General features: G+C 35.1%; 1 protein-coding gene across 2 annotated transcripts in view; it reads right to left on the minus strand.

Moving 5' to 3' along the window:
- The window catches only part of CDH19 (cadherin 19), a 69,997-nt gene that overhangs the window by 34,055 nt on the left and 8,982 nt on the right, over window positions 1–26,960 (minus strand). For both annotated transcript variants that reach the window (XM_075744524.1, XM_075744525.1), the window contains exons 2-4: window positions 24,948–25,039; window positions 8,420–8,646; window positions 4,827–5,121 (exon numbers count right to left, since the gene is read on the minus strand). In XM_075744524.1, coding sequence (XP_075600639.1) covers window positions 4,827–5,121; window positions 8,420–8,617 — 493 coding nt within the window. In that variant the 5' untranslated portion in view covers window positions 8,618–8,646; window positions 24,948–25,039. The remainder of the gene's footprint in view (window positions 1–4,826; window positions 5,122–8,419; window positions 8,647–24,947; window positions 25,040–26,960) is intronic.

Consider the following 26,960-nt stretch of genomic DNA (forward strand, 5'->3'; position numbering starts at 1 on the left):
TCTCCTGCAGCCTCAGGAGGAAGACTATTTCTAAACTGGGGTGGCAGGTGACCATGTAAAGAGGAGACTGGTTTCTCACATTTTTTTAGGACTAAGATTTCATGATCATTATATGAACCTCTACATTAAATATAGACTATGTAGTAAGCAGAAGAAAAAATGTTATCCCGGGTTTAGAATACTTTTTCAGTTTTTAATTGTTCACTGCTACGAAGCCTGTATTTCTTTATACATTCAACCAGCAGCAAAAAAAGCAAGCCATTTGCTGAATGGAATCATGTTTACCTAGACAGTTGTATTTGAGTGATAGAAATTACAATGTTAACATTATATACTTGAAAACTCCAAAAAGCCATTTTTTTGTTACTCCATGGTTGGGAGAAGAAAAATTGATCAGATACAAATAATATCTTTTAAAACAATCAGTTGGCACAAAACCACCCCCACACAAACAAAAAAAACCCAAACCAACCAAACAAACAAAAAACCCACAAAAAAAACCCCAAAACCACAAAAACCCACAAAAACCCTCTTGATGTTGGAGCCATAACATAATTGACAATTGAACTATGATATAGTTTCACAACATTTATGGAGTGAAATGGTTATCATAGCAGAGACAAATTAAATGAATATGTCTGTGGACTTTAAAACATGCATTTTGAATATGGGAAACTGTGTGATGTTGAGATAAAGTTTAACTCCAAATATATGATTTATTTACACAGTAATGTCTTAAGCTGGATAGTAAACATACTTACACTTTTTTCTTTTTTCTTTTTATTAGCTTTATTTAAGGCAAACTACATTTTGCTGATTGCTGTATAAAATTTTTCTTCGAATTTCTGCAGCCTTGGTTTTACCCTTCTTGGGCAAAACATAGTAGTGCCATTTATATATTGCAGCCCATTAGGTAAACTATAGGGCCCTCGTATGGCAAATAGTTATTCATTTTTCTAACTAGAGCTTGAAATCTACAGAAACATTAAGTACTGATATATTATTGCGTCTGACTCTGAACCATTCTATCAGATATACTGCATTTGTACAAGATTAACGACAATATGGAAGACATTTAATGTAAAATTGTACCAAATGCCTGAGGGAAAACCACAGTCCTGTGTTCTCAGAAGAGAGTCCATTTGCTGACATGCTTTTCATTTACTGTGACACTTGCATATAAAATCCTAATAAAATTTAGTACTGAAGATAAAAGAGAGCTAAGAAAGAAGTAAAATGTATTCTAATTTGTTGGCACATTAGTGTATATATATAGATATTTGTACCTAACTTTAGGTAAAATTATGTGTTCCTTTTTTTTTTTTTCCTGTGGTTCTCTGAGGCAAGTGGCTATCTGTGAACTATTCTCTCCTTGCTTTCTTAGTTCCAAAATGTTCACTAACAGTGAACTGCTTTCCCAAGTACTGACCACACTTCCTGAGCGTGTTTTCTGTGAGGAAATTACTAGGAGATCCCAGGTCTAACATCAGTGAGCTGAACTGCTGCCAGAGAGCACTGAAATAGAGCAAAGGCCAAGTCTCTCTATTGCACTGTATCATTTAAACTAATTCTGGTCTACATCCCTTATTATGCAATAGGATGTTCTATTTTACTGGGAGAAAAGCACTGATATAATGAACCATGATGGTATAAATGCTGCAAATTTTAGTTCGTTACTATTTCTCTCTACTTGCAGGTTAGAAATTTCCTTGTAAGGATTAACGCTTTAGGATGTACAAACACGGAAATAGGTTTCATCTCAGAAGGGCAATCCCTACTCTTTGAGAAGCAGGGTAAGTGAGCCTGGAGGAGTCCTCATGGTGTGTGGCTCAGCTGTTTCATGTGTTGGATCTGACCATTGCTAAGGTATATACTCTTATACACCACTCCACTTTTACATTCTGTATGCCAGACATACACATTAGTAAGCCAGTAGTGTAGTAGGGCCTACATGGAAGAAGTAGGTGAAAGAATGATCTCTGAAATAGCTATGGTATTAGTGCTAGAGAGGTCAAACAAAGAAGAAGCAGTGTAGAAAATATTTCCAGATCCATAGGACTGACTTAGATTTACATATCATACACTGGATGATTGCAAATCTGTGAGTTTATTATTTCAGGTAGTCTGTGTCTAAGAGAGGAGGCACACAGGGATCTTGTTTTATTTTTCATCCATTCTGACAAATGGGAGGTTGTGTTCTGATTGTTTTATTGTTTTTTGTTGTTTGGGGTTTTTTTTCCATTTTATATATTTCTACATTTTACTGGATTTTTTTTTTTTTAAATAATCTTACAGGTATATCACAAAGTAAATTAAGTTTTTTGCACTCTTATGTTGAAGTGATATGGTACTTTAGGAATTTAAATATTAAATAGATGGCACAAGAGATTGGATAAAGACTGCTGAGCTTTTCACTTTTAGGATGTCAGTGTATAGCCAACACAAGTCAATATAGTTTGAAACTTCTGTGAACTGCTTGTTGATAGTTTCAGGTGAGAAACAGAGGTATACGGGAAAAAATGACTATTGTTGATTTTGCCGTAAGTACCACCCTACCTAATTTTTTTCCTTTTTTTTTTTTTTTTTTTTTTGTATAGCCATCATTAATACAGGAGCTCTTCAGTAAGACAAGGGGATAAAATAGAAGTCAATTCTTGATATGCTTCTGTGAATGGTTACAGATATGTGTGCTACATTAAATTATCAGCTATATTAAAGCCATTTTTATATGAGACCAACTGCCTCATAAACAGTACTTTACCAGAGGGGGGGGGGGGGAAAGAAAGAAAAAAAAAGAAAAAAGGCCATTGTCAAAGTCCTAAATCTGTGTAATATCAGATAAAAATACCCAGATAATTCTAGAGAATGATCTATGACCATTATTACGGTGAGCACATAAAAAGAAATGCAAAGGTCCTTGACAAGGCACCTGTCTTCTCCAAACTTGAGTGGATGAGCAAGATGCAAAGGCTAGAAGTACCCTCTGAACAAGCAATAAGTTATGTTAGAAAAAGTGATTTGACTAAGAGCTGAAGTGCAGAAGTCTTAAGACAAATAAGTCTGTATGGAAGAAAGTCGCAGCAAAAAAAACAACCCAAAAATTATTTCCCTCGTAGAAGGTGGTATAAGCAGGGTGACTATGAAATAAGTTGATCAAATGGATGTCTTCTGTAGCTATTGCTGGTAGTGGTGGTGAGCTACTCCTTCCTGTCAGAAACTAGGATACTAACACCACTTTTGATTAAACCTCAGGCATGAATATCCTTTTCTTGCAACTGCTATCCAGGCTGGCAGAAGATGATAAAGTTTACAGCTCCCTGTGAAAGATTCACTGAATCTGCCCTAAAAGTTGAATGGGTAATGCTGAATGAAACATAGTTTTTAGTACCTTTTATGATCACTAATGCTATTGAGTTAATGACCTCATTAATTCATACAGTTTTAAATAGCACAATATTTGAATTTCTTTTCAGTATTATTTGCAATAGAAATAGCCAAAAGAGCTAGGGTTAGGGATTTAAAAGATTACTTGGATTCTTTCTGTAAGATTTAAAGAATGCAGTCTTCCTTTCATTTTGAAGATAGTTATTTGGAAACAGCAGTATTTATAATATTCTTGTTTATGTCAGCTGCATTCATACTTCGGGGTTTTTAAGAATTTAAATGTATATGTATACACATTATGTATGTATCTGTGTATGTACACATGTAGGTATACATATACCTATATTTGTCAGATGTTAACTGTGCTTCATATTTGTTGTATTAAGCTTCCAGATACGTGACAGATCCTATTGCAAGACTGTTAGATCTTGTGTAGGTGGGATAGAAGACGTGTAGGGGTTAAGTTGTTCTCTTGACAGGAAAATTACAATTCACGTGCTTAGGAAATCAGAAGATAGTCCTTCGCTACACACCATCTAATCCAAACAAAGAGAAGCTGACTGATGGGAAAGAGGCTCGGCAGTGTAAATAGGAAGGCATCCTACACGGTGTGAGGATGGTCATCACATCAGCCCCACATCAGCTTCATACCGTTCCTCCTCTTCACCGATTACTTACAGGAAGGAAACTATCCCTGTCTTTAGGGAGGGGGAAATTGTCAGTGCCTTTGATGTGAAGGCGATTCTTTTCCAGTTACAGTACAATATAATTTATACTACATAGGGTATAGTAAAGACATACTGTTTAATTATTAAGCAGAATCAGAGTAAACCAAAGGATGCTGTTGAGTACTTTTCCATTCAACCAAGGTTATATTTATGTCCATAAAAGAGTTAACTGAGGTCAGAGGACTTTAAAGTTTACATGCATGCTGCTTTTCTTTCAGATTGGTAGAAGCCTGGAGAGCTGACAGGTTGTAACAATAATTATACACTGAACAATTTTCTAGAGACTAGGGTGCTATACTGATTGAAAAAATAGTGAAATCTGTCACCCCCAAATCTCCTTTACAGTGTCAACTGGCTATAGTACTTTACCTATTTCAAATGGTAATGTTATATTTTTAAACAAGTACCAATTTCCAGGCTGAATCACTGATGGAAAAGACAACACTTTATAGTCAATCCAAGCATGCATCCAGATTCTATAAAAGGACTTGGATACATATAGGTACCTAAATATTTAAAGGCAAGGATATTAAGTAGAAGTATGCACAACCTTCAGTTTAAGCATATACCTTTGCAAATTTCCAAGCTTGTAAAATAGTTTGCTTCCTTCTCACTGAAAGACAGTCTATAAAATATGCTGTTAAGATTTTATATCCACATAGCTATCCAGAAAAAAATCAGGAAATAAAGAGTTTGGTTCACAACATGTTGTACCTTCAGGGGACATCTCTGGAACAGTGGCCACATAAGGTCCATCCAAGAATTGCGGTTCATGATCATTGACATCTCGAACCTTGATAATAAATTCTGATTCAGGTTCAACAGGAAGCTGAGTGCTCCTGTTAATTGCTTGTGCTCTTAGAGTGTAGAAGGGTTTCTTTTCTCGATCCAGCTTTTGTGTCACATAAATTTTGCCATTATTTTCATCAATGATAAAAATGCTTCCAGCTCCCTCCCCAGTCAAAATATATTTTAGGTTGCCATCCTGCTTGTCTAAATCTGATTTCAGCTGCAAGTACAAAACAGAAAAATAAGTCACATTTTGGGAGGAATAAAGTTTGGGAATATTCATTTTAGGCATTGTTTGTTTTCATTCTACAGTGAACCCTGTCACTAGTGAGCCTTCTTGGATACTAATGTTTAAAAGAGGGTACTGTCACATTTTCAGTCAGTCATGGTTCAGTTTTAAAGTATTGATATAACAGATATATAACTGCATGGTAAACCTGAAAAAAGATGCTTCAGCCACTTTGAAGTAAAAGGAATGTATGTGAGTACCTACTTTAGATCATTGCTTTATCAGCTCCCATAAACTTCTGCTGAAAAAAATGCAAAGGTCATTAGACATTATCTAAATTTTTTATTATTATGAATGACAAGTGTACTTTGTAAGTTTTATATATTTTTCTGTACTCAGCAATACTAAGTGTAAATAGGAGAGACAGTGGTGTTCTACTTCTGTTGAAATATTAAAAAGATGAAAAGCCATTCTGTGGTATAAGCTTGTATTATTTATTCTGAAATAAATTGATAGACATTTTCCATTTCCTTCCAAGATGATCTGCATCCTCTGTTGTATTGCTAAGATGAACTTTATGATGATGATTCCTCTGATGAAGCTGAGCCCTGGAGACCATTGCGGTCCAGATGCATTTGTTCATGTCAACAAAGTAGTTCCGTTAATGTTAACGATATGTAACAGTACATTTTTAACAGCAATAACTTAATTTCTTAACATGTCAAGGATCCACAGTTGAATTTTATGGGAACAGCAATTTCTCTTGTATCATTAATTCTCTAATTTTTTCTTTCTTTATTTTGGGTTTAGAACAAAAGATGTCAAAATCTCTAAGAGCCTGGATAATCATTGAAAAATCCAATGTAAAAAAAAAAAAAAAAAGTTTTATTGAACCTGTTTCAATAGAAAGCAGCAGGTTTTAAATGCAAATAATATGTCTACCTGTTGACTTCAATAAGCTCATTGTTTTGCTTCATTCTTATTGACCATATGAGGCCACAGAGTGGGAAAGAAGTAACTGTGGGGTGCAAAGGGCACATATTTTCTAATGGCTTCTGAAGTTCCAAAAATCACTTTCTCTTTTCTTTGGAACAATGCCGATGCCTTTTGAAGATTTTCATAATGCATAATTGTCTGTATGCATCAAATGGATAGTTTATTCAGAATGTGACTGGGACACTGCTCTGAGATATGAGAAACATTTTTGAGTTCCTGTTCTGAGTTCTGTCAGTAGGTATTTAAACCCTAAATTATACAGAGTTAATCCCTCTTGCCAGTACAAGAGAGAGAATTTTCAAGGCTAGGGAGTTTAGAGCCATTTAAAATACAAACAACTTAAAATCAAATGTTTTCAACATAAGTAATTGGGTGCAAAACATGGGGCAGGTTCACCCCTTTATGAGTGGTCTGGTCGAACTCATTTTAACACCATCCAAATTTGGCATCTGGCTAAGGGGCACCGCAGATTCTTTTTCATCCATAAATCTTGGTTTCCTTGTCATGAACCCCAGGGCACGGGAAAGGTGATGAATATCTAGATCTTTAACCTAAGATGGGGTTCAGAATTGATCACAGAGTGCATCAAACCCTTGGAGACTGGAAGCATGCCTTGGACTGGCTGCTAACACATAACCTGTGTTGAACCACTTCACTCAGAATCTTTATCCCCAAAAGATTTTCATGACCTTGACCATGTTAAATGAGAAGTCTCTTACAGATAACATTTGCTGAGAAAGCATACTGAAGGTTCTCAGTTTACATGTTTTATTAAGCTATACACAAAAGAATAAACAGTCTTACTGCGGTAAATGAGAACTGGGACCAAGAATTTATGTACTTGTCAACATATATCTGCCATTGTAGTGCTAATGGACACATTTCTTTTTCTTAAACATGATAATGGAAAAGGATTCGTGAGTCTATGATGTTGTATGAAATTTGAAGATTGAGCTCTGAATCTGCCTGAGAAAATAAGTTGATATGGAATAGTGATTTAAAAACAAAGCCTGTCTACCTTTGTATTTTCATTGATGCAGTTTCCTTCAGGGCCCTATTTACTAAAAATTCATGTGTTGATCATAGACTGTCACTTCATTTACTGAAAGCAGAGCGTATTCTACTCAGTAAAAAGACACAGTAAATATGTCTGATCAGAAAACAGTTAAACTGCAATAAATTAACCATATTCTTCAATAAAAATTTCCCATAGTTTACCTGTGAGAAATAGAAAGGCAAGATTATGAAATTTTTCTAAAGCTATATGAAAATACATTATATTTATGAAGTTTCTTTTAAAGGAAACTGTTTTCCAGCTATGGGAAAAGTAATAATAATTAAAAAATGAGTATGTCTACACTTGTTCTTTCAGAAGTGAGATATCACACTTCCATAGTAGTTACTCTGAAGGGGCTGTGAAAAAGTAATTAATGAATTTTGAGCACTTCACCCTTTGGGCCCAATTAAATTTTAGTGCTAGTTAATTAGCAGTTAAACTTATTTTGGTTCATTCATCTAGAAAGTGCCTTAAAGAAAAGAAAACTAGACCTCAAGATTACAATTACTTCTAGCATGGAAAAATAAATAAATAAATAAATAAATAATAATAATAATCAGAGAAAGAAGAAAGGGGCAGATAAAGTCTCATTAAGACAATTATGTTAAAGCACATTTTTAAAGGAGGGTGAAAAATAATTGCTCGTTGTGCTAAACCTACGTTAATCTAATGAACCACGCAGATTCCTGTAGTTTCTCAGTGGTAAAAGGATTTAGTATTAATCTCTTCATTAAAAATTAATGAGGGGTAAATCAGCTGCTACTTAGTGTAATAGAAAATCATGCTAAATACTGTTTGTAAACTACACTGCACTCAGTATGGCTGCTTTGATGCAGTGCCAAAAATAGCACAAGCAAATTGCCAGATGTTGATAAATGAGTCCTTAACTTTCATTCAGAAGACAGAAAGGAACTTTTCAGCTTGATTCCTTCGTCTTCTGTGTATGGAACTAGTTTTAGTAACGGAGGGAATGTGGAGTTTCCTTGACAGCAGACCTAGGTGAAAGAAGGTCCTTGATGCTGATCTCCAGCTCTTGGAGTTCTCTGACCCTAAGTCAGGTCACAGGAAAGGAGAGATGTTGTGCTGCCTAATTACAGCTCCTTGTGCTCCTCTTTCTACCTTTCTTGGTATTTCCAGTTCACTGGAGATGCTTGGTCTTCCAAGTCAAGGTAGGAAGCTGCTAATCAGCACGTTCAATCTGACCTTGTGGTGTCCTTGAATCATTACTTATCATACCTGTCCAACATACACAGGAACCATTGAAGTCTGCTCCTCGATTGCAAAAAGTGGCTCCCATACCCAGCCACGCTTCACTCTTCGAACAGCTGTGGAAGACTGATCTGTGTTGTGAGCGCTGTGGTTCTGCGTGCTTGGAGAGCAAGGCCAAAGTTGTACCAGCATCAGCATGAGAGACAGCAATGCAGAGCAATTCATGCTGAACTCTTCTTTCAATCAATTTTCATCTGTGGAGAAGGAGGAAAGAGAAAAAATTTTGACAAAGCATCACTTCTGTCTTTCCACTTTTATATACTGATTCTGTGCTAATATAAGAGCTGATTTACAGCGTTAAAGCCTCCTCCTCTCCCTAAAAGGAAAGAGCTGAAACAAAGTCTGTTTCTGATTAAAATAGAGATTCTCTTAGAGACTCTGTTATTAAAGTGTTCAACTTTCCTTTATGAATATCCTACACAGGGACTTTCTATGCAAAATAGGAAAATCATCCTTCAATTAATTCATCTTCCAAATTAAGCTGGGTAATTGTATTGTGTAGCCTAGGAATAATTTGATTGGAATAATTGTATGTTTCTGCTTAGACAGGGCTCATTTTGAGCTGCAGTCACTGAACTGCCTGAAGGGTGAACATCTAGCCTTGGTGCCCCTGATGACTGATAGCTGAAGCAGAGCCGTGCAGATATTTTTTTTAACCGCTTCTTTCCCTCTTTCCCAACTCAGCAAAATGTCTGCAAAAATGCCAAAGTTTGGAGGGTGTCATGAAGAAGCAGCTAAAATGTGAACCTTTCTGCTTCCTGATCAATAGACATTGTCTTAACGGATTTTACCACCTCTGATATTCTTGCCTTCAATTAAACAAAGGGCAAATGCTTCTTGAAAGCTGTAGATTTCTGCATCTAGTTTCATTGACACAAAGTATTCTTTCAGAAAATGAAGGCTTTGCACAAACTATATGCCATTATTGACTTTTCAGTGATTTTTGGTACAATAAATGAATTTTAAATAAAGTGCAATGCTCAGTTAAGAATGGCCATCTTCTATGAGGCAAAAAGCAAAATTTTGAAAATCCTTTTCAAGACTTTAGCCTTGAAGAATAACATTTCCTATGCAGGAGCAGTCTGGTTTATGAATTTATCATATGCCAGTCAGTTTGTACAACACAATGGAAAAAATGTGTGGCTGCATTTACTTTAGGCCTGAAAAATCCATAAGCCTTTTACCTGTCCAGGGTAAAATATGAATTTATGTATTTTAAGATCATGGTTTAAACAATAATGTTATAAATACCCATCCTTAGACAAAGGGAAATGCCATAATTGCTTAAAAAGAGACAGGTCATGTAGACAACTATTTATTTCCTTCCAGCAACTTTACATGCTGTTAAACATTATTCTGTTAAAATGTAATCTGCGTATGTATATTTACTGAGAAAACAATAAAGGAGTTCTAATAGTACAGTATATAGGATTGTAGGTGTCAAAGTGCAGGTTCCAATTTCTTAACATTTTCTGGTTTTCAGCGGTAAAGCTGTAACAGTGCAAGATGAGACATGAATGGAAGGAATGTGACTTGGGTACTCTCTGGTTTTACTTTTCTGTGGAAAATTGCTTGTTTTCCTAAAGCTGCAAGAATAATTTGTGGCATGGAAGACAAGGCCAACAAAACTCAACTTGGCTCTCAAGTAAAGCTTGAGTGAGACTTAAAAGGCCTAAAGGCCTTGGAGATTCTCTCTGTACAACAGGTGTATTTAATGCTAAGCAGCAATTTGCACAGAAACTAATCTTGAAAATGAACATTCATTTTATTGCAGTACATAGCAAAAGACAGACAACTAAAAAAATGAAAGCTGAATAGTCAAAGAGACCTTTCTGAGGAATCGTAAAGAAAATTATTTCAATCACAATTCAAATGAGGAGACAGGTGTTCAGTATGGGTCATAGCAAAGGCTTCTGACTACCCGTTAGCTGCTGTTTTGGCCGCTTGTTCTGACACTGCCCATCTTATTCAAAGAAGTATTTTAGGCTTGTGGGGAAGAGTTTTATAATAACTCATCTGACAGACAACGTGTATACACATCAACATAGTGAGGGTACAGAATGCAGCTGGGCTGGTCCACTGTTGGCCACCTTTAGCAAGGCACTTGGCAGTTAGACATCAGCAATGAACAGCTTAAAGAGCATAATTAATATTTTTGTCCGTTTCAGTGTCTCCTCTTTACTAATTTATGTTAATAGCCTATGATACATGGATTCAAGCATCAAGTCTCGGACAAATTAAGGGGGAGTAAACATTTTTAGATTTTGATGTGTTTCATACTGTCATGTTTATAAAAAGATGTTAACTTGAATATAGAGATGGTAGGCAAATTATTGTAAAAAAACCATAAAGCTATGTAATGGAATTGAAAGTTACATGTATTTCTGGTTTTCTCTGCTATATCAGACGTACTCAATTTGCCTTTACTTTTAGGACCTTTCAAAGCATATTTGCTTCCAACCTCTTCCTACTCATTTGGCATTGAGACACTGCCTCCAGCCTCTGGCGAGAACATGTTGCCATTCTTTATAAATCCAATTGTTCCCTTGTGAAACAATCACCTTCTTTCTGTTCCACAGACTGTAACTCACTCTCAGAAGTAGCTCTTGTAAAATTTCCAGAAACTAATTTCTTATTCCCTCCTCTATTTCTAGTCTTTCCTTATAAATAAATAAATAAATAATAATAATAAAAAAAAAATCATTCTAAATTTCATGGTTACTTACTTAAAGGAAAAAAAGTGTTTGTAGTGTTTAAGGCGATTCTGTGCTGACACTGCTGCCTACCACAGTGACTAGTATTGTCCTGTTATTCCCTTGTACTCCTCTATCTTTGCCTTTCCATCAGCTGTCACTTGTTTTACACTCAATTTGTAAGGTCTTTGTAAATGAAATGACCTTGTACTCTGTGTTACAATTATAATATGTGGCAGAAGGGAGGATTAGTAAAAGCAGAGACCTTTTAGGTGCTATAGTAATATGCACAAATAGATAACGTTTTAATAGAATAATCTCTCATTGAAAAAGAAAGACAAATATATTTTCAGAGATGAGCAAATGAGCTATCACTAATAATTTCCCAAGGGAACAAAAGAAATAAGGACCATTGTTCTGCTCCTGTCCTATTCTTCAGGAAGTACATCTCCACTCTCTCTCACTTGCATTGGATTGCAACAATAAAGACTGATACTTAGAACAGAGTAATGAGAATATCAATTGCAGTTGTAATAAGCAGGCTACAGCTTTTAAAGCAGTATCTTCTTTTTATATCCAATGAAAATCATGAATTTCCTGTAGACTAGGAACAGATTTAACTGCTTGGCACAAAGTTGCAGAGTCCTTTTTTAGGTTTGTTCTAGAACCATCACCAAATGACATCCTGTCACCATTTGAAATTGGATATTAGTTTTAGGTGTGCTGGTTCTGAATTTCTTTCTTTTTTTTTTTTTTTTAATAATAGTAATTTATTTTAAATTATGACCATGTCATTACGTTACAAAATAATACCTGTTACTGCCTAGGTTTGCAAGAATAATAGGAAGAATAAGAGTTTTAAAAAATACAGCCTGTGGGATATAGTGAAGTTATATATTTGTTGACAGAAAAATTAAAAGACTCAGGGCAGACAAAAATCCAATCTTCTAAAGCATTAAAAACACCCAAACAAAAGATTACAGTGAAGGTGAAGATAAATTCTCTTCCAGTTCTGTTAGCTGAAGAATAAGGAAAAAACAGCTTAATTTTTTAACAACCTCCCCATAATTTGATATAAGTAAGGCCTTTTAATTAGGAGGTAACAAAACACTGGAACATGGTAACAAGGGACGTGGTAGATACTCCTTAAATACAGACCATTAGGACCATCTCGTATATGTACTTGATCCTACTTTACAGCAGGATTTTGAAGCAGTGACTCCTGAGAAAAATAAATCTCTGTCCTTGAAAGTACTGAGCAGAACCAAAAAACGCCAGTGTGAAAGACATTCCTTTTGTGGAATTTGGTGTTGTCTTTGCTTGTTTTAACAACATCAAGCAAGCAACAACAACAACAAATTGGAAAAATTCATGTAAGCTAATCTAATTCATTAATATGCAGCTACTGAAACACATTTCTTATCTCAAGCAGAGGCCTAACATGATGTTTTTTCAGTTGCAAATTCTGTTTTGTGCATCAGTGTTATTATGATTATAGTGAAATTTGTCTCCCTTGTATGTTACTATCTTTAATTTTCACTTAATAGGATAAAGAAGAAAGGGTATTTGTAACTAACACCTACAGATTACTGTGTTAGAAAAAAACCTTCATATTTTCAACTATACATTTGTTCATTTGTACTATGTCTACTGGCTATTTGTTGTAGTTGCATTTTATATGTCTGATTACTGGTAATCCTAGTGTGTTATAGTGCTGTTGCTCTATTTTCCTTCCAGAACAGGCAGTATATGGACTAATTTTCATTGACCAGTTTAGATTTCACAGAATATGGTAGACACCTAGGCCATGTTACCACTATAATTCCCAAAGAATTAATCATATATATATATATATATATCCACTAGTTTAATTAATGCATATATTTTGTGTTTTGTTTTGTTTTGTTTTTAATATATATATCTGTATAGAACAATGATAAAATCTTCCAGAATGTGCAAAGTAGTGGGCTTAATCTTATCCTTGCTGCTTCTTACCGTTGCTGAATTTCACATAGAGGTAGATAATATTTTTTACAGGTTTCATGTTTTAGAAACTCTTCATTACCATTTTCATTGATTTTTAGCTGTGATTTGATCTTTTGCAATCAATGCCAAGATTTTTTTTTTATGTAAGTTTTCCATTCTTCAGGTATTTTAAGTATTTTATTTGGAGACACTAGAAAAAGGCATATTAAACCCCTAAGGAATAAATATGGCATATTTAGATCCAACTATGCTGGATCTGCCCTCTGGTTCCATTGATAACTACCATTGTAGAGTGGCACAGGAGAAGTCACTATTGTAACAGTAATGTTCAACTGAGTTGATAAAAAAACAAGAGTGGGAAGAAAGGACTAAAATTAACAATAATCTATTTTGCTATTTGAACTTCATTTTTTACTCAATATCACAGTTTTTGTATGCCACACATACCTATTCTGTGATTGATTGATTTTTGTGACTTGTTAAAATTGATACCAATCCTGCTGGAGCTGAGGTCACCCTTTCTAAAATGCCTCTCAGATTATGTTTATCTGCCTGATTTCTTTTCTTTATGATTAGTTTAACATTTAATATTGTTTTTAGTTTTAGCTATTGTTTGTATTGAATCTAAATATTTTAATTTAGTCTTTTTTGAGTTTCTGGTCTTTCACACACTTTTTTTTTTTTTCTTTTAATAAATTTGGACTGCTACATCTAACAAGTATGCTGAATTTAATTATAACGGGGCTAACATCTAAAATGTAAAAATGTCTTCAGACAGTTAATTAGAGCTATATCAACAATAGTCTTTCTAGTTTGTTGCACGACTAGCTATTTTAAAAGCTACTACTTAACCTTGAGAAGTGTCTTCTCTAATACACATCTTGATGTGACATTTGACCAAATTCTATTGACTGGTAGTGCATATTAACACAGTACGGCTGCATGTGTCTCCCCTAGTCAGCCAGCACTTCACTTACATGGACATCAATTACTTAGATGTTATGAATGTGATATAAATTTCACTTCATTCTAATTGGTACATTATTATTTTCTTCATTTTGTACATATGCTATTGTACCACTAGGGAAGGCCTTCAAACTATTATATAGAATTGCCAGAGTAATTATCTGTCAGTTAGACAGAATTTGTTAGTTGGTTGGTGCCTTTAAGTCTGTGGATTTTAATCAAGCTGACTGACTAGAAATCCAGTCATTCCTATTGTTTTATAATGGTTTACTGATTATCTTTCCAGGTAGCATATTAACATATATTATCTGACACCAGTATTTTACTAGAATATCTGTGACACTGTAGAAAAAGCCCAGATGCCATTTCAGATGACAAAACCCTGTCTTCAAAGTATGACAAGCATTAGCCAGAACTATCCATACTAGAGATTAAAAACATCTTTACAGTATCAAATTATGATATTTATTTATTCCAATCCTGTCTTCCATTAAAACCCTCTAGGATCTGTAGGGAAAGAGAAGACATTTGTTTTAAATGAGGGGAAAGGGATCAAAGGTGAAGGATGAGATTTCCTGCAGAGACTAAAAAACACAAGTGGTAGAGTTCAGCCCAGCCAAAGGAGATGATAGTATAGAGGATGGGGTTACATTTTCTATGTTTTACAACCTCATGCTACAGTATCTTTGGTCATTTTCATTTCCTTAATGGAATTATATTAATCACCAAAAGGCATGAGTAAACCAACAAGGAGAAATAGCCTTTTTCTGAAGTAAAGCCAGTAATTATTGGTGCTATTCTATTCTGTTTGAAATTTGTCATATAAAACTGGCTGCATAATACCTATTTCCTAATGGATGTGAGCATACATGAAATAGCCAGTCTCTTGCCTTTTTCAACCCTGTTCCATTGGTATTTTTAGAACTGAGCAGTTGTCTGCTGATCTGCAGTTTGCTGGAGATCTGTGTAGCTGGGATCAGCTCAATATTCCTGGACCTGGTTCAGCATTCCTATCCTTGACTTCCCTTAGGTGACTGCTGCCACTGCTGTGACTCTATAGACAAAGATTCGCATGATTTTGAGACATGAAATCATTACTCCACTCACTGTTATCAATCATATTACACAGAGGTGGAAGTGCAGTCTCAAACACTTCAGTCATGCCTGAGGCTGAAGGACATCCAAGCCTTCTCAAGCAATCCTTTGAGCTCCTTTAGAAACAGTTTGGTAAAGATGACCCGGCCCACAAAGAAAAAGTCACCCACACCATTGCCATCAACAGAAGAGAGTGTATGGGGAAGGATAAACTTCTGGTGGGCAGGACTTTGGCAAACTGCTTTCATTCTGCAATGGTGACCTTTGGGATGCTGGTTAAGGCAAACACTGCGTATGGGTGGAGCCAAAGGCCATCCAATATTACTGTAAACTTTCCCTGTGAGTGCTTGTGTTACTGTTTTTCAGCTGCAACCAAGACAATATTAAAATTAAATCTGGAATATCAGAAAATAACAAAGAAAAAAAATAAAGGTTTCTTTTGGAGTCTACTGAAATCCCAAAAGAACCAGGAGGTATCACCAAGATTGTCACACTGACGCACACACAGACCTCCAGCAGATTTCCTGGAGGTAATTAAACCTTTAGGATTTCTCCCAGGTTTGTATGGCATCTTCTCTTATTTTGGAAGTATAGCTTTATTTGTTGTTGTTAACTGAAGAAGTTATTTGGTGAATAATTTCACAGACAAGAGACACAGATACTCCTATTTCACTTTCTTGTAAGGAAGAAAAAGAAAGGAAAAAATAAGTAGGAATTTCTGTGTCTCTTGTCTAAACATTGGTAAATTAATGATTATATTTAGTTCCTTTTCACAGAATATTCTGCCATACAGCTACATCCTACTTCAGTCCAGATGCTTCCTAGCTAAAGAAAAATTGAAATGCTTACCTTAGGACTTAACTTTATGAAAAATTATGTTCATTTTCTGCAGTCATTCAATAGCTTCAGCAGTTTTATTCTGATGAAAAAATCAATTTAGTAAACAGATGCTGAGATGCTAAAAGATTCAGTTACGCCAGTAGTTGTGGTACACTGCACTCTACGCTAAAAATATGTAAACGTTTAGTTTTAATTGTAGCTTTCCTTAACTATGACTATTATTTATTTTTAGGATAGTTTGCAGTATATAAAATTATGACTAAACCCATGTCTTTTAACATAAATATTTTGCTGATTAAAAAGACTAACACATGTACACAGTAAAACCAGAAATTCTTGCCTTCTGGCATTTGATTTTTATTGTAGAGAAGTAGAAAATCCAATTACAAGATGTTTGATTCACTGGGCAAATCCTACTGGAACATTTTCGGCTCTGCAGGATACCACTCAGTACTGAAGAACCACTTGTCAGCATAACGACGTAAAGGACCACATTCTGTGATTCACACTTGAATCTGTTTGCCAAATGATTTTCAGGAAGGCACTTCATGAAATGCTCCAAAACTCTCTTTAGGATTTAGGTTCTTTTTTTTTGCTTTCATTCATAATTATTCTTTGCATACATTAAAATTAATAGCACAATCAAATCACCTTTCCCATGGTTTTTGAGGAGACTTATTCCTCCCAACATGAAATGTCCAAGGATAAAAAGAAACTTCAACATTTCAGTTAAAAAGACGCTTTTTACTATAATTTGATTTATTGTTAAACTGGTGGTTTTGGGTTCAGAGTCAATTTTCCACATAAAATGAGATAAATCAGAAACATCCTTAAATGAAATCATCCAGTCTATGTCAATCAGAAACTGGACTGGAATAAGATTCAAATGCTTATATTTGAGGAAACTTACTAGGACTCATTTGCAAAGGAAATAAATAATCATTAAAAAAGTCCCTTACAAGCAGTTAAAGAAACCATACCTTCATATAAAAAAGTCAGGAAAGAAAAAAGGTAATTTTTTTTTTTTTATTTTCATTAACTCACTTTGTGCTCTGTTTATTGATAAAACACGTTGTGATAAATAAAGCAGGGAACAATTACTTTTAACATTATTAAGAGTTTTCATTATGAGCTAGAAAATTTGCTCTGATACATAATATAGTTTAAAGATACAATTTGAATTCATGAACAGACAATGTCTCTTGCATACATACATACGTGCACTCTGTGCGCCACTACAGTGGAAGTCAGTTGGAAAAATGCTGAAAGAACGCACCTCCCTCAGAAAGGCTAAAAATAATATCAGACAGGAAAGGGTAGATTTGCCTACTTTTTAATAGGCACAACAAACTGAAGAGTATTTGTAGTTTTCAGAATAGTGAGAAGTAGAGATTGAAAAGACTTAATTGACAAACTTACTTAAAAATATAATATTTTTTCGTGCCTTTTTATTCTCTTAGTCTGATGAAGCTGATGAAGCTTCCATTATCTCTTGCAATGTGGTAACCTCCATTCCAGTTCTACTTAGGTCTGAATGAGCAGAAGCTTGTCTCTCCCTTATTCCTTTTTTTTTTAATATTTCACTGTTCTGCTCCACTACCAGGAACTTATCTTATCCTCTTTCTTCGCTCATTATATCAATTACATTAATGGCTAGTATCCTTTTTTAATCTGTTTCATATATCAAAGATATATTAACCCAACATGGCTCTTATTTGATTCCATTAAACTTTGTAAGCACCTTCCAAGCACTGAGGTATTCAGAACAGGTTAGGAACAGAGCATTACATAGCCCAAGTCAAATATATATATTATATATATAATCAATTTCATGTCAAAGATTTTCAAAAAAGAATGTATTTTCTTTTCCGTTTCAAGACATGGAATAAAATATTCCAGTTATAGTCCAACAAATCCCATCAGATTTGCAAATTGTGGATATTTTTAAATTTTTTTAAAATCGATCACATTTTATGAGAGCCATTAAAAAAAATCCTAAAAATAGAAGGCCTTTTCATAGAATCATAGAATCATAGAATGGTTTGGGTTGGAAGGGACCTCAAAGATCATCTAGTTCCAACCCCCCTGCTAGGGGCAGGGACACCCTCCACTAGACCAGGTTGCCCAAAGCCCCATCCAACCTGGCCTTGAACACTTCCAGGGAGGGGGCATCCACAACCTCTCTGGGCAACCTGTTCCAGTGCCTCACCACTCTCACAGTAAAGAATTTATTTCTTACGTCTAATCTAAATCGACTCTCCTTCAGCTTAAACCCATTTCTAGCTATTGAAATAGCTATTGAAATGGCTATTTCTAGCTATTGATATTGCATCCTCCAAAAATTCTTGACTTTAAAGCTATTTTTACAGTACATGAGTTACTTTAGACCCCTCTAATATTCCTATATTCTAGCATAACATCAGAGAACAGTTTCAGGTAAAAAAATAAAAAAATAAAAAAATTCTAAGTTGCACAGTATCTGGGACCTAGGTCTTAACACTCTTCATAGTCAAGTTGGCTTTTCTTCCTATAATATTTCAGAGTATAAATTTTGTCCATTACTTTCATGTTTATCCACAAAATAAAATTCTACTTTCTCCTATTATCTTGCTACTTGGTGCATGCAACATGTCTCTTCCTACAAAATGAGAGGGAAAAATACTGTTTAGACTGCCATTATCATTCAACACAGTCCTTACCACAAATTGAAGTAAGATATCTTGGGACATTCTTATTAATTATAATTTCACTTTTGACTAAAAATCCGTTAATCAGAAAGTCAGGAACACCATGAGAATTTGTGTTGAAACTTGCTTTTCTAAAAGTGACTGTTCAGGTCATACTGTGTTGTTGAGTGGTTTTTGTAATGTATTATATCTATGTATGAAATAGCCTTTGAAAAGTTCCTAGCTATTATTTGGTGCCTTCACACCACACATACTTCTGGTAAAATGCTGCCTCTTGAACACACTTTTATCTCAGGTCCTTAAATTCTGGTCATTCTTCAAGCCTATTACATTATTTGGGGTGAGGGGGGAAGTTGTGAAAGCAGTGGAAATTTGATTAAAAATTCAATATGGCTAAATGCTTCAAAGTAACCCCCAAAATTCAACTGATATTGTTTCAGCTAATTGTTGTTAGCTGATAAGAGTACTTATCTTCTGGACTAATACTCTTGATAGAAGAAAGCCAGATACCCAGTTCTCTTTGAAGATGGTAAAATATTTTATTTCTCCACATTTTCTGTTTGGTTTTGGGTTATTTTTAAAATATTTTCATTCATGTCTTTCCTTTTCCAACCAGTTTTTGTCTTACTACAGCATGATTCTTCCTCTTCCCCGCCTGCATTGAATTCTCTTTTCTCACTGAGAAGCTGAGGCACTGAGGGTCCCTCCCCATTTTTTTCTCATTCTTCATTTAAAAACTATTTATCTGTTTGCACCTAAGATTGATGAACTACCTACTCACCTGTCAGTTCTGTCCCCACCACTGTAACTCATCTGCAATAACAATTTATTGCATCTTTATCCAAATTTTTTACCTGTCTCTAATCTTTGTGTGTCATTATCCCCTTGTTACCTGTGTGAACCTCTGTTTCTTCTGTGTTCAATGTTATCGCTCAGTCAGACCTCTCTGTACAGATTTCTTTTGATATTCTATTTCATAGAAACCTATTGTAAAAAATAAATTGTGCTGTATTATATTGTTGAGCCAGAGTCCCTGTGAGTCATTCAGAGGGTAATTTTGCCTATTTCAAGAGCGCATAGTACTTTGTAGCCTTAGCTTTTCTATCTCCAACTGAGCAGGTATCCTCAGTACTTTATGTATTACTAGAGTGTTAAAATGCACAATCAAACTCAACATTTTTAAACTTCATCACCTACTTTTTCTTTCACTCGAAGAAGCTTCTTAAGTGAAGAAGCAAGTGGAGGAGAGAAGCAGAAATAGTAGGAATTCACACTAAAAGTAAATCCCGGCTAGGATGACTTTAATGCAGTAGGAATCATCGTGAGTGGTAAGTGACAAGAAGCAAGGGACTAGAAGAGTCTGGTGTTTAAAATGCAAGGCTTGATTTTCACACAGTGATTAGGAAAGAAAGAAGCTAGGCATGGACTCAGACCTGCATTGGAAAGCAGCACCAAGAGTGTTGGGCCAGGGGCCTTTCAGTCCACGGGAGACATTCACCGGATTAATTGCCTCCTGGTCTGCGCGCACTCCCGTAGAGCAGGGCTGTGGAAACAGCAGGCAGGTCCTTCGCATGTTTCAATTTTCTCCTCAGCTTTAAAAGTCAGACTTAGCTAAAATCTATAGATATATCCAGTTTAGCTCAATTGAAGTTTTCAGAAATATTACTTCTGGAATGGTTTTGTGTCCTTTCAACGGAAATCTGTAGGAGTTGCAGAAATTCAATACAAGAGCCCCATGTCTGGAAGAAAGCAGCAGAGCGCTCTGTTAAGTACTCTCCCAGTTGTTTCAAAAGAATATTAAAACCACCAAAGGCTGGTGTTGGTGCTGTGACATTAGTGTGGTGCGTTGCAGGGTCAAAGTAGTTTCTCCAGAACAAAGGAGGTAAGAGAATGGATTAAGAAAATTATAAAAGTTATTGTTATCAGACCTTGATGATGAAGTGGCACAGCATGTACTACCAAAAGACGTTCTGCAGTCAAGAAAAGGAGCAGAGTTTATGGAAGGCAGAAGTAGTCTGAGAAGATTTCAAAGATCTGTGAAGAACTGTATTGAAAAGCAGGAGACAGAAGGCTAAGGAGTTGAACTAAGGAGGAAATATAAGGCCTTTGCAAACAGCAAACTTATCCACAGATGACACACGTTCAAAGAGCTAACAGCTCCAGGATTTCAGTGTTTCTTTTAAAGAAGGATGTGTAAAGGTGAAATATTAATTTCCTGAATAAATTTTCTGAATAAAGAAACAAAGTAACTAGGTAAAGTTTAAAAAAAAGCCCAAAATCAACCAACACCAAACTAAATGAAACTTAAAAGCATGTTAAGGATAAAATTGACTTTCTACAGCTAATTTTGTACCACTATCTGTCTTAATTTTCTTAAGTAGAAGCAACTATAACCAATAGTTATAGTTATAAACCAATGTTTGACTCCGGAAACTCACCTATAAAACTTAGAGACTTACGGTAGTTATTTGGCAAAATATGACCAGAACTATTTCTGTCATAACCATTTCAGTAAATTTTATTACTATTTATATTGCTAACTTTTATATGTCTCTGTAAATTCAGCTAGCAACTCATGGAGAAGAGCAGGAAAAAAAAAAGCATGGATTGTACTTCCCATCCCTCACTGCCAAAATGTTCATGAGAGGAGTGGGGGAGTTTCCTCTAGGAAGTCATATTTTAAGAAAATCCCAGGATAGGAGATAGGAGACCTCTTTGTGTAGATAGGCATATTTTTGAAATTGATGTGTAAGACTTCGGGTACTTCTTTCAAAATTGATCCCTTCACAGTAGCTCATGAAAATTTGTAGTGAAGAAATAGCACTTCAAAGTCCATTGAAATGAGTGGATCCTTTTCAAGACACTTTTTGGTCTTGGACCTGGCCATCAGCAAGCCTGCTTTGTAGACATTTCCTTTCCTTCATCAGGCTTGAGAGCATTCTCTGCTTCCTATGCAGCAGAGTGGATAACTAGATGCATATAAACATATGAATATGCACGAGTTCTCAAAGATGCCATGATTCCCTAGATCAGATTGGTTAAATTTGCCCCCAAAATAAGTTATTACAAAAGAAATTGCTGAAGATATCTCACTTCGTTAAAGCTAGTTTCATCCACATAATTCTCCTTCTTTCAGGAGTCTGTTAGAGCTTCTGACTGTTTAATTCACTGCAAGCCAGCTGAAACTGGGAAGTCCATAAAGTTGCCATAGTAACTGAATGGACAAAGACTTAATTCACTAGTTTATATAAGCCAGAACTCATATCCTGCAGACAGTAACGGTCTTAAATAATTTAGGTCTATAAAGTCCACTGTTAATAGATTTTATATATATTTAATAAATAGGTGTTGGTTCCTTAGTTAGTGAAAAATAGGCTTTGATTGCCCCATGTCATCTCAGAAGTAGTTGTATGTTGGATAGTAAGCCAATCAAAAAGTCAAGGGGAATGAAAAGGAACGAGAAACCAGGGTATGGTAACAGTAGTGCTTTCCATATTAAGAGAGTCTATGAGTGATGTTATTAATTTATTAAGAGTTTATTTCTCCAAACTGAGCTGTTAAACTCCATAAAAGCCATGTGGATTTAACGTAACAGAGGACAGCACACTTTGAATTTTGCAATCTAGTGAAAACAATGGGACTGGAGTCAGTTCCAAGTCCACAGATATAATTTGCAGTGACACTGCTCAGGTAACAAGAAAGTCTCTAGAAGAATATGTTATGAATCACATCATTTGGTCATGGGCAGCGTGATTTATTTAAGGGCACTGCATTTTGTTGGATTAAAATAAGAGTGCAACATAGTCAACAGTTATGCTGGGTGGTGTCAAGATGGATGTGGCAAAATTAAGTAATAAAAAATAATTACATATTTTCTTAGTTCAGACAATTCCCTGCTTCTCAGCTTCTTGTTCACGAACTGAAAATCTTTTATTTTGAATTGATTTGAGATCACCTTCTAACTCTGAGAACAATAAGAGATTTCTTTTTCTGTCTGCTTAATTTTGCCCTCTTCCTCACACCATCCGCTTTATGGAACATTTAGCAATTGGGCAGATTAAAATCATAAACCAGGCCTGCCGCACTGCAACTTTCCTAAATAGCATTGGTAAATATAAATATAAACATTCTTTGGGAGCTTTGCACTAGTAAATGGATAGGGGACATTTTAATCATTGAATCTACCTGTAACTTGGGACATTTTAATCATCAAATCTACCTATAACTTCAATATCTTAGAGAACCAATTCTATATAATTTAATTCCCTAGATTAATGAATATTGTAGCTCGTTTTCATGAAATTCCTGAGTACATCAGTTATTCATTTTAATCCTACAAGTGTGAAAGGAACAGCTCAGATGGGAATTGCCACTACAGCTTTATTGTATTTTACGTTGCTTTATTTCCTTCTTTTCTTGCATTTTAATTCTAGTGCCAGCTTTCAACAGGATTTTGAACCTGAGTTTCCCCTGCATTTTAATTCAAAGAGCCAACTGACACCTATATTTCTCCCTGGGTAGAATTCCACTGCTCATCATGCTATCAGACTTTATCACCAGATTTACATTTGGTGTCATGTCACTATTTTCTATCATTCCAGGTGATTTGGGTCCTTTTATAGATTCTTGGCCAGGAATTGTAAATAGTGTATAAATGGCATGAGAAGCAACAGGATGTGGAAAACTATTCAGAGAAATAAAAAGATTGTTAACAAAAGTGAAAGAAAATGGAACAGTTAGATACGCCACTATCTTAAATTTCTTTTGTTGTCCCATATAATAATAGAAGGTTTGGAGGGTTTTTGTGACTTTAGGTAAGTTTTACTTTGTCAAGGAAGCTCTCATGAGCTGTGAGATAACATAGGCAGCTGCCTTAATGGTAGGTTTCCTCTCATCTCCCTTCTCCAATCTTCACTACTGTTCAGCACATTTTGACTTTTTAGAGGTATCTTACAGAAAATGTTTTTTATTAGAAGATGTCCTATGAATCAGGACTTCTGACATAAAACTAGTTTTTATGGGGTGTTTTTGGTTAGGTTTTTTTCCCCTCAAAGGCTGTTGCAGAGCATATGAACTTTGTATTGTGCGTGCTACAACCCATTTAGACTTCAAAAATAAGCATTAATTTTAAAGAAAATACCAGTCCTCTGGACACTCAGACTTAAAAGGCCACTCTGAAAATCAGTGCCTAAATCCCAGAAATAATTTAACTGCTTTCACAAAGGATATCATATGCCAGTGTAATGAATGAAAGGGTATTTTCCTTTGCAGGGTATTTATGAAATACAGAGATGTTCTCAATTACCTTGGGTTGAAACTTAATTCAGTAGTGCATCATAATTTCACTACTGCTTTGTTTAAAAAAACTAAGATTAAAGTATTTAGACAACTGGCTGAAAATTTGTATAGAGATAAACTGGGATTACTCCCTGGTCTCATGGTTTTGCTATAGAGAAGGATGTACAAAAGAACACTAAAAATATTTTAGTTCGAGTTCTTGTTGTTATTACCAACAACTGTCAGCCAGGAAAGTAAATTCTGTACATTTTCCCACTCATTTTCCTTCAAATTACTTTTGTGATCTCTTTGCCCTTAACTGAAATATGACTTGAAATGTACGTCGCTAATGCTGATTATGTTATTGTACTATTTCACCCTCGCAGCTGTGTAGTAACAAAGGAGTAGAAACAGGGACAGGGTATTGGCATGGTCCTATGAAATCTTAAGCATGGCACAGAAATCCCCCTCTCTGGGAAGGGGCCAGAGCTATTATCCATGCTAAAAGCTCTAGCACAGCAATGTGAAAACAAAACAAAAAATCCCCACTGGATAGAAAGTATAATTTTCCTAACAAATAAATACAAGGGTTTCAAGCTTTCTTAGTAGAACATGAAAATAAGCTTTACTCTGTAGAGTAACCAATAAATCTAATGTCTTGACTCTACTCATTGCTGCAAGTGTCAGGAAGGATTAGGTAAAGCTAGAGGAAACAAATGTATGAAACATTCACACACAACCTCAACAGTAAAGAGGTAACATGCCAGCTAAAACAGGGAGTAGATAAGGGATTTTAGATGTTCTGAATTTTCCCTTTGGGATGTCTTGCCATTTTCTCTACTTGATATCATGTGAGAGTCACAGAATGCACAGAGCAATATTTAAAATAATAATAAAAAAAGAACAGTACTACTGCTTAGAATTGCAATTTGCTTGGAAAAAATATTTTACCTTGAGGAAATGGTTGAACTCTGAGCTGTTTCAATGTTGAAAAATTCCAAGCTGATCAAATTCTCTGAAATGCATCAAGGGAATATCTTTCTCTGTTAAAGAGAATCAGAAGGAAAAAAAAATTATCTCATACAAAGCCAGTTGGTTCATATAAACAGGAAAAGAGGGCATATTTATCCATGGATCATACCACTTGAATTTTTTTCAAGTACTGATATCAAACTGGATGCTGAATTATTTGCAGCTAGGATCAAATAGAGAACAAGCAGGCTTTGTGAAAAGGCAGTCTTAAAGCAAAATATGATCTATTATCAGGATTCTTGCAATTAAATCTATTTGGATTTACAACATTATCTTTGTGGAAACAACTGATTCAGTATACGGGTCACAATTCTTCTGCAGTGAAAGCACTTCACCTTGAAGAGCACTTCCTCCAGCAGCTCTCAGCAGAACATTGTTCTGTAATAAAATTTCAGTTCTTTTTGTGCTAAATGGTAAATGAATTGTGAGAAGTCCCCTTTTTACCTCCTCAGAGGACTACCTTGCTCTTAAGCAATCTTCTTAAAGGATACTTTATAGATTATAGTTTAACATAAGCTTTTTCAGTAGCATCATGACTTTAGGCTGCCTTTTCCCCCTCTTCTAACACCAGCCACTTTTGCTGCTCCTGGTCAGCCCCTCTTGTTGTTTGTTGCTTGAATGGAGAAATCATGTGTTATGAATTCAACAAATGAAAAAAAGATTTTATTTTTTTTTGGTCAGGTTATTTTCTACTAGAACAATAGAGGAAAAGGTTTGAAGAGAGAAAATGCCTGATAAAGTAGGAGAGTGACTGGGATGCTTACAGCATGTTTATGGCTACAGCTCCTTAGCAAAGATGGTACTGTTCCTTTTCAAGGCTAATGTTAATCTCTTTATATCAGAGGGCTTTGTTTTATAGTGTTCAGTTTGTTGAGCTTCTTAATACAGTATCAAAGAACTACTTCCAACCTCACTACATCTAAATTCAAATGCTCATTCCTCTTTAGACAGTATCCCCCAAACAATGGGGCTTTTTTCTGTGTAGGAAGTGGAGCAATGAAAAGAACTGAAAAAAAATTAATATTTGAAGATAATTCCTTTTGATAAGATTTTAGCACAATTTCCTAATTGATACATAACTATCACAAAGATTGGCTCTATACAAGAACCAGTGCAAAATAGAAAGTACTTGGAGCTTGATCACTTTACTCATCTGATAACCAAGATTCTTCCCGGCTTTCTCATTCTTTACAGAAAGAGGTCTTTGACTGGGTTGAGTTTAATGGAGTAAATTGAACTCTATAGGTTTTTCTATACGGCAAATTAATCTCAAAATGTGGTAAAAGATTCCCCTGCTATAATTGCAATCTACAAGAAGGCTAGAAGAGAAAGACATTATGATTGGTTTTGTTTTCTTTATTACAGATTTAGAAATGGGAGAGTTAGAGGGCATTATGAATATTGGAAAACTAAACATAAGCTAAAAATATATATATATATAGTTACTTCATTTTTAGAAGTATTTCAGAAGTTCAAAACGTAAAATAATTTCCAACACTAAAAAGGATGGTTTCTTAACGCACCATTAGGATCACTGGTGGACTGTTGCTGTACAGCCAGGTTGTGGCCTTGTAAATGATCAAAATCCAACCCCAACTTATATTTGCAAATCGAGGATCTTATATGTGATTTAATGAACATGCTATCAAATTGATTTCTTTTTTATATATGTAGTTTATTTTTAAAATATATGGTAAATACTGGTAAATACACAGATCTGTATGCAAACTTACCAACATCTATTGTTATAGCTAGCTACCTAATGGAGAAGTCCTGAAGATCTAAAGCAATTACTGTTGAGGTATGCTCTCTAAAAATCTTTAAGTCATTATGACTTCAGTGCAAGATGCTTGAATGAAACTTGTTTTAAAAAACAACAACAACAAAACTTGTTTCCATGATATTTTAGGGCCATTGCTTATAATAATATTG

The sequence above is a fragment of the Balearica regulorum genome, chromosome 2 (genome assembly GCF_011004875.1).
Source record: "Balearica regulorum gibbericeps isolate bBalReg1 chromosome 2, bBalReg1.pri, whole genome shotgun sequence".
Lineage (NCBI taxonomy): Eukaryota > Metazoa > Chordata > Aves > Gruiformes > Gruidae > Balearica > Balearica regulorum.